We start from the raw sequence: 9,160 nt of genomic DNA on the forward strand, positions 1-9,160 counted from the left end.
ATTGTTACTTTACAGAATTGCTAGATGACCAGATGCTGGGGGCAGAGGAAGCATGTTCACTGCAGACCAAGTAACCCATATAGTCATTATGGCGATTGCAAATAATCCTATACTTGGAAATGAACACTTGTGTTTGTTTTGATGTGTTTCAAGTACACCAGTACTTGAAGTTTGGATCCCTCTATGCTTATGGATCTATGACAGAAGTATGAGCTCAAACTGACATAGCCTACCTTGTGCACAGAGAAAGCAAAAGCCAGATGTGTTTTGTATTCATACCATCAGTGTGCAGTTGGCGCATTGTGTGCTTAGTAGATGATGGCTTGTGTGTACTGTTTGATACGGAAACACCATTTTTACGAAGGTGTGAAGAGTTAATCTAGCTGTGTTTGCTTTTGCAAGAGAACTACAATGTTTTGATTATTGGGTGACAGGTTTTCTTATTTGTGTGAAGAGTTTTGCAAAATTAGCCAATAGTTACAAAAAATGTGCTTAGGCATTCAGAAAAAACTGTAATAGAATATAATTTTATATTTATATTTCAATATCACAGTAATCTTCCAATTTAGAACTACAAGTTAAAAAAGAACTAACATAAATAAAATACACTTCAGCTAATTACTTAAAAAAATAATTTATTTTCCCAAACCACGCAGAGCCGCACTAAAAGGACTAAAGAGCCGCAGGTTGCTGACCCCTGCACTAACCTATTCAGCTGCTTGTGAATGCAAATATCTAATCAGCCAATCACATGCCAGAAAAAAAAAAGGGTGATTTAAGTGACTTTGAAGGCAGCATTGCTGTTGGTGACAGATGGGCTGTTTTACGTTTTTCAGACACTCCTGATCTTCTCAAATTTTCTCAGGAATTTACAGAGAACAGTCCAAACTGAAAAGCGAAATAAACATTTCCCTGGGTAAAAATGCCTTGTTGATTGCAGAAGTCAGAGGGGCGTGGCCATGCTGAAGGCAAGAGGAATTCTAAGCCAGTTTCTCAACCCAGCCCATCTGATATCAGTAACCACAACACATTCAAAGTCAATTAAAAGTCGCCTTTCTTGCCCGTTCCGATGCTCGCTTTCAACTTTGAAATGAGACCACTTGGACAACAGTAATGATAAATAATTGCAAATAGAGCACGTTTACAGAATTTAATGTCATTTTTATAGAGCACCTCTTATTTTAAGAAAAGATGGGCGAGACGATTTTTGAAACTAACTGCAAATTAAGCACACAATATTTAATATCTGTATTTTACCATTTTGATAAGACATATTTCAGTACTCCAAAACACTTTTATTAGACTGCCAACATGCTTACAAGTAGTAAATCCAGGTTAGTGGATCATAATTAAACATAACTCTGTGGCAAACGCAGAGTTCAGCAGGCCATCAAGGAAGAAGTGACGTGCATTTCTGCAGTGTAAAGATTCACAAATGATTTTCTCCTTAATCTACAGTCACACAAAGCGCCAGGAAAATCTTTGGTGATGTTCTCAGATGATTCTGACGCTTATCACCCAGTTCCTCCTGATGTCCTCCACACCATCAACCCTCTGTCCTCCTCCCAGTTTCTTCCTCAGCTTGCCTTTCTTATGGCCACCCCTTCCAAAACCTGACTTTTTAACTTCTCCGAGCCACTTTTTGTTCTTGGAGCGGAGCTTCCTCATCCCCCCGCCCTGCAGGAACTGGTGCTTCTGCTTTTTCTTGCGCTGCTTCATGATCTGATCCTTTGTTTTCAGCTCCGAGCGTGCTTTGTGGTCACCGGAGCTCTGTACGTTTGGACCTCGTCGGCCACGGCCACGACCTGGGAGAGGCACGACACAACAAAGAGGTTGGAGGTTATAGCTCGCAAGGCTGGAAGAGGGACTTGAAGTATTTACCTTTAGAGTTGAGTTAAAACATGGTGGCTGATGTTCTATATTTAACATGTTTGTGCTATTCATTTTGATGCCTTCCTACCTCTTGCTGGCTTCCTGCCTCCTCCGCCTGTTTCTCCATCTGATCCAGATCCTGTATCATCAATCTTGTATTTTTTCCTTCACTCCTCATAACTGACATGTTGTCAAGTGATACAACATCTTCACAGTACAGCTTAATATTGTCATAGGAGTAGAGAAGAGGGTCATTGAGAGCAGCACACAGAGAAGCTTTTTGTTGGAAGGATACAAGTTCTTCCTGTTCTTCTTGTTACTGATAACCTGACCGCTGTCTGTTTTGATCTTCTTCTTCTGGTCTTCTTTTCCCGTTTCTCTCACAAAACGCTTCCTCTTACGGTCCCTAAAAAAAGAAGGGGGAAAAAAGACTTTAAATTATAGTTTGAAATGACCATTTGGTGGATACTGAGTCAAACATAGGGAAATTTGTACCATTTCATCATTTTCTTCTGCTGGTTAAGGCGATCGCCTTCATCTCCCATGAGATCAAGGACAGCTGAAGAGGCCTGCTGTTCAAAAGCACTGCCCTCTCCACCGAGACTCAACCTGTCGACGCATAACACAGGACAAAACAGCATAAAACACAAAGCCATTCACATTTTTTAAAGAAACAGATGCAACAGTTTAATGCCTCACCCTCTCTCAGAGTCAAAGTCTTTAGGTCTGTAAGGGATATAATACTCTTCATCTTTGCCTGACTGCCTCTTTTTCTTGGTCTTTGGTCGCTCTTCGCCATCTTCCTGCTGACCTCTTCTTTTACCACCTACCACCTCTGAAAACACCCCCTGGTGGAAATAGAAAGAATTACATGGTACAAAGTGACAAAGCATGATACAGAGATCCTACTATCTTCCTCTTCTAGTTTGTATACAACATCATCTACATCAAAACTGCACTTTATTTTGCTTCTTCTTCATCAGACAGCACAAACAACTTTCTCATTTTGACTCAAATATTGGTTTTGAATGAAAATGATGAAACAATCCTGGGTGTTTATTCAACTTGTGAGCAGGTTTTCTAATCCACCGTACTATTATTATTGACACTAGTACATGTTCGTGCTGCTGGCAAACTAATACACTCAAGAACATATAGCAAAGCAAAAAAGTGAAAAGTAGGTCTTGCCTACATAAATAAACATAAGACAGTTGTGAAACTTTGACATAGTAACATCTGCAGTAATATTTACACCTGTGATGACATCTCACCAGCATTAGCCTTATTTTGAAACCAAGATTGTTTACACAGAGTTTGTAATTGCAGAGAAATGCTCCATTTATTTTGGTCATTTCATTTTTGAGCAGGAAGCTCACCTTTCTTGTTATAGCCTTTAGACGAATAGAGAGTTTTCCAATTAAATACATATTCTTTAAATAATGTTCCCTCTTATAAAAAGTAGGATAATTTAAAAAAAAATTTAAAAAATGTATTATACCTCTATTACTTAGAAAAAAAACTGTTTTTTTTCTGTTGTCTGTTATATAACGTTAGTGATGCTCGTTTCAATTCATTTCTTAATCAGCTAAACAGGTCAGTTAAGAAACAGTCAAATATTAAGTTAAATTTGAAAACGGTTTAAAAAAAAATATCCCCATTCCAAAATGTCACATGACAATCTCATTGGCTCACGGAGTTATGATGTCACTACACGATCCTTTGAAGTTTTTCCTTAAACAGGGGTGACACACAGCAGTTTTTTAGTTCGTGTCTTCGCAGCATTTGTGTTTGCAGCCTTCACACGTTCACCACAGAAACTTTTGGAAACCTTTTCAGAGTTGTCGTGTACAACCTTCAACATGTATCCAACAAGACACCAACCAAGGCAAAAAGATTACGCCGCTTCTCCTTCCTGTCGTGGCCGGCCAATTTCCCCAAATGACCTCTTAGCCGTCCAAAGGGCATTACATGACAGTAAGAAGGAAAACTACCATCTCCAGAATAAAATTCAACAGATTGAAGAAGAGAAACTTCAACTGGAGGAGAAGTGTAGACAGATGGAAGCGCAAAATAAGAACCTGGAAGAAAGACAAAAACGCCAGCCCGACATAAATATTATTAATGAGGGTTGGGGAATCAAGTTTGGACAAGCCCGAGAGCAGATTGTCTTCCTAATTAAGGAAAACAAGCAAAAGAGCGTGGAACTAAAGGAGATGTCCAACCAGCTTAAAGAAAGCAAAGCTACTGTTGAGAAGACAGAATGGGATCTCCAATATATGGACCAAATGAATCGGCTGCTCCAAACAAACTTCGATGAAGCTGTGAAAAAAAATGAAGAAATCCTCCAACAGAAGGAAGAACAGGAGAAAAAGCAAAGAGACATGGAGCACAAACTCAAAGTCACGGAGGAAAAATACAGAATGCTGAAAGAGAAGGTGGATGATACTCTGCGCCAAAATAAAGACCTTCTTCACGAGAAAAAGCAACTAGAAGGGGAAAAAGAAAAACTGGACAAACAATGCTCGCACATGCAGAAAAGGATGGAGCAAATGGCGAGAAACAACTCCGAGCTCACTAAGGGGATATTGTTGGAATACAACAACTTGAAGCGCAAACACACTGAAATGCAGGCGCAAAAGCAAGAACAAGACAACATACATGACGACCTGCAGCGTACGCTCCAAGATATCCACAAAAGAAATGAGGAGCTACAAGACATGTACAAAGAAGTACAACAAAGAAACGCAGACATGCACAAGGACAAGATAATGCAGGAGGAAACATCCAAAGAGCTCAGGGAAAAGCTTGAAGAAAAACAAGCAACGTTGGAAGAGGTGGAGAAAACGTGCAAGAAGCTTGAGAAACAAAACAAAGAAACCATCGATGAGTTGAGAACCCTCATCCTGGAAAAAAAAGCTCTTGTAGAAAACTGCATGAAAAAGAAGAACAAACGCTTCCGCTGGCCCTGGAGGAGGAACTCTACTGCTTCCTCAGCAGGTGTAGCCTCGTCTTGCTCCACCTCTGTTCACCTCCCCAACCAGTCCCGGCAGTTGACTGTCCCCTCCTGAGCCTGGTTCTGCCGGAGGTTTCTGCCCGTTTAAAGGCAGTTTTTCCTCCCCACTGTCGCCTAGTGCGTGCTCAGAGGGGATTGTTGGGGTTTTCTCTCCTCTACCTTGTTTCATTATTTACTTAACTTTTTGTGCTTGCTTCATTTTACCTTGTTTCATTATTTACTTGTTAACGTTTTGTTCTTACTTCATTTTACCTTGTTTCATTATTTACTTAACTTTTTGTTCTTACTTCATTTTACCTTGTTTCATTATTTACTTGTTAACGTTTTGTTCTTACTTCATTTTACCTTGTTTCATTATTTACTTGTTAACGTTTTGTTCTTACTTCATTTTACCTTGTTTCATTATTTACTTGTTAACGTTTTGTTCTTACTTCATTTTACCTTGTTTCATTATTTACTTGTTAACGTTTTGTTCTTACTTCATTTTACCTTGTTTCATTATTTACTTGTTGACGTTTTGTTCTTACTTCATTTTACCTTGTTTCATTATTTACTTGTTTAACTTTTTCTTTTTCAACTTATTCATAAAAAAATAAACCAATTGAATTTATCCTTTGAGTATTTTTCATCTTTTCATCTATAACTTTTTCAAACATTCATATCTGTCGTTTATCTTCTTCTTGAAACCTCATAAATGCTGAAGGAAAAATCCTGGAACATGGTTTGAAACACTGAAATTGTTTCAGCTGAAACCGGCAAAGTCATACGTGTGTGTGTGTGTGTGTGTGTGTGTGTGTGTGTGTGTGTGTGTGTGTGTGTGTGTGTTACTCTGTACATGAAACAACTTTGTAGAAAACCATTTTCCTGTCGAAACATTAGCAAACACAAACAAAGTGTTATTAACAAACGAATTACTAATATCCCTCTCTATGATAGTGATTTATTTTTTTACGGGATTAAAACTGTAAATTTTACCAAACTAAAGAAAGTAATACAAAGTAATAAAACTTTTTATCATTTAGTTAAGATCCAACATCCATTCTTTTCATAGTTGGTTGCTACCACCAGAGGGCGACATGGAGTACTTTTACCCATGTAGAGAAACATAAACGCTCATATATTACACACGCACCAACATTTTACTGTCTATTACTACATCAGTCTGTTTACATTAAACTGATATTGATAAATAAACTCACAAATATAGCTTCATGAATTTGGTAACGTCCTGTAAGTCATATCGTCAAATGCTTTTGTTCCAAAATAAAAAGGCTGTTGAAATAATGATTGGTGTGGTTTTTACAGGTGAATGAGCAGCAGAATAACTACAGAGAATCTGTGAATACATGAATGACCTTTTGTAATATGCCTTTAGCCTATTAGTGCCCTGAAAGAGTGGAGATTTTACCTATTTTAGCAAAATGATCTACAAACTGTATGGGTGAATATAGGAGCTTGTTAACAGGTTAGCATGTCCAACTAACAGACAGGAAAATGAGCTATGTATTTTTTAGATATCATGTTATCAGCTGACCACTGAAAGCTCTTTCTGCATATATCTTCTACACGTTCTGTCTCTTGTCACGTGTGTGTTTATATTTAAATCATGTATGTTGATTATTTAAATATGCTTTTTCATTCATTTTTAAAAAATGTCAACAGCTGTCGTTTACAGATTCATTGTTTACTATATGCTATATATATATATATATGAACATGAACAAAACTGAAAACACTGGGTCACCGACCCAGGAACCCTGACAATATGTATTTTACCTGGTTAATGTGTGTGGCGGGGCGTGGTCTGCAGCGCCGCTGCAGGGGAGGCGGACGCACCTGAGCGGCACCCGCGATCACGCCTCGGCGCCTTAACGTCTGTGCTCTCTATGCTGTTGTGTTGGTATGTGTCGGGCTGTGAGCTTTAACACCGGCTGTATGCATACAGCAACCGTGTGTGAAAAGTGGTCAATAAAGAGAAGCTGTAAAGCGTGTTCATGGAAACATCGTTGGGTCTGCCGTGATATGTTTACAATGGGACTTCTGCTCCTGAATCTCTGCGCACAGCGTCTGCAAATCGGAGCTGTATGAAGTCACTTTCATCTTTATGCAGGACTGTAAGCTGTCATCTGTGAGGCGTGAGCGGTGTTTGTTTTTAACATAGTTCACGGTGGAGCTGCTGACATAATGTGGATCCGAAGATTGATAATTAGCCTACCTGGGGTTGAAAGTCTCGATAAATGCACGGCGTTTCGGCGGGTATATCGGCTTCCGCAAGTGTGACGCTTATTTTGAGCGTTCAAAAACTAATAGAATATAATTTTATATTTATATTTCATTTCAATATCACAGTAATCTTCCAATTTAGAACTACAAGTTAAAAAAGAACTAACATAAATAAAATACACTTCAGCTAATTACTTAAAAAAATAATTTATTTTCCCAAACCACGCAGAGCCGCACTAAAAGGACTAAAGAGCCGCAGGTTGCTGACCCCTGCACTAACCTATTCAGCTGCTTGTGAATGCAAATATCTAATCAGCCAATCACATGCCAGAAAAAAAAGGGTGATTTAAGTGACTTTGAAGGCAGCATTGCTGTTGGTGACAGATGGGCTGTTTTACGTTTTTCAGACACTCCTGATCTTCTCAAATTTTCTCAGGAATTTACAGAGAACAGTCCAAACTGAAAAGCGAAATAAACATTTCCCTGGGTAAAAATGCCTTGTTGATTGCAGAAGTCAGAGGGGCGTGGCCATGCTGAAGGCAAGAGGAATTCTAAGCCAGTTTCTCAACCCAGCCCATCTGATATCAGTAACCACAACACATTCAAAGTCAATTAAAAGTCGCCTTTCTTGCCCGTTCCGATGCTCGCTTTCAACTTTGAAATGAGACCACTTGGACAACAGTAATGATAAATAATTGCAAATAGAGCACGTTTACAGAATTTAATGTCATTTTTATAGAGCACCTCTTATTTTAAGAAAAGATGGGCGAGACGATTTTTGAAACTAACTGCAAATTAAGCACACAATATTTAATATCTGTATTTTACCATTTTGATAAGACATATTTCAGTACTCCAAAACACTTTTATTAGACTGCCAACATGCTTACAAGTAGTAAATCCAGGTTAGTGGATCATAATTAAACATAACTCTGTGGCAAACGCAGAGTTCAGCAGGCCATCAAGGAAGAAGTGACGTGCATTTCTGCAGTGTAAAGATTCACAAATGATTTTCTCCTTAATCTACAGTCACACAAAGCGCCAGGAAAATCTTTGGTGATGTTCTCAGATGATTCTGACGCTTATCACCCAGTTCCTCCTGATGTCCTCCACACCATCAACCCTCTGTCCTCCTCCCAGTTTCTTCCTCAGCTTGCCTTTCTTATGGCCACCCCTTCCAAAACCTGACTTTTTAACTTCTCCGAGCCACTTTTTGTTCTTGGAGCGGAGCTTCCTCATCCCCCCGCCCTGCAGGAACTGGTGCTTCTGCTTTTTCTTGCGCTGCTTCATGATCTGATCCTTTGTTTTCAGCTCCGAGCGTGCTTTGTGGTCACCGGAGCTCTGTACGTTTGGACCTCGTCGGCCACGGCCACGACCTGGGAGAGGCACGACACAACAAAGAGGTTGGAGGTTATAGCTCGCAAGGCTGGAAGAGGGACTTGAAGTATTTACCTTTAGAGTTGAGTTAAAACATGGTGGCTGATGGTCTATATTTAACATGTTTGTGCTATTCATTTTGATGCCTTCCTACCTCTTGCTGGCTTCCTGCCTCCTCCGCCTGTTTCTCCATCTGATCCAGATCCTGTATCATCAATCTTGTATTTTTTCCTTCACTCCTCATAACTGACATGTTGTCAAGTGATACAACATCTTCACAGTACAGCTTAATATTGTCATAGGAGTAGAGAAGAGGGTCATTGAGAGCAGCACACAGAGAAGCTTTTTGTTGGAAGGATACAAGTTCTTCCTGTTCTTCTTGTTACTGATAACCTGACCGCTGTCTGTTTTGATCTTCTTCTTCTGGTCTTCTTTTCCCGTTTCTCTCACAAAACGCTTCCTCTTACGGTCCCTAAAAAAAGAAGGGGGAAAAAAGACTTTAAATTATAGTTTGAAATGACAATTTGGTGGATACTGAGTCAAACATAGGGAAATTTGTACCATTTCATCATTTTCTTCTGCTGGTTAAGGCGATCGCCTTCATCTCCCATGAGATCAAGGACAGCTGAAGAGGCCTGCTGTTCAAAAGCACTGCCCTCTCCACCGAGACTCAAC

General features: G+C 39.5%; 1 protein-coding gene across 1 annotated transcript; it reads right to left on the minus strand.

Annotated features, from left to right (window-relative positions):
- Nucleotides 1–1,136: 1,136 nt before the first annotated feature.
- On the minus strand, nucleotides 1,137–4,086 carry LOC112432354 (ATP-dependent RNA helicase DDX54-like). The gene is made up of 6 exons (XM_076890645.1): nucleotides 3,249–4,086; nucleotides 2,572–2,720; nucleotides 2,368–2,481; nucleotides 2,168–2,278; nucleotides 1,961–2,052; nucleotides 1,137–1,805 (listed from the first exon to the last, which is right to left on the minus strand). The coding sequence occupies exons 1-5, from the start codon at nucleotides 3,297–3,299 to the stop codon at nucleotides 2,040–2,042; spliced, it is 438 nt and encodes a 145-aa protein (XP_076746760.1). The 5' UTR covers nucleotides 3,300–4,086; the 3' UTR covers nucleotides 1,137–1,805; nucleotides 1,961–2,039.
- Nucleotides 4,087–9,160: the final 5,074 nt, after the last annotated feature.

Source organism: Maylandia zebra, linkage group LG12 (assembly GCF_041146795.1).
Source record: "Maylandia zebra isolate NMK-2024a linkage group LG12, Mzebra_GT3a, whole genome shotgun sequence".
Classification (NCBI taxonomy): Eukaryota; Metazoa; Chordata; class Actinopteri; order Cichliformes; family Cichlidae; genus Maylandia; species Maylandia zebra.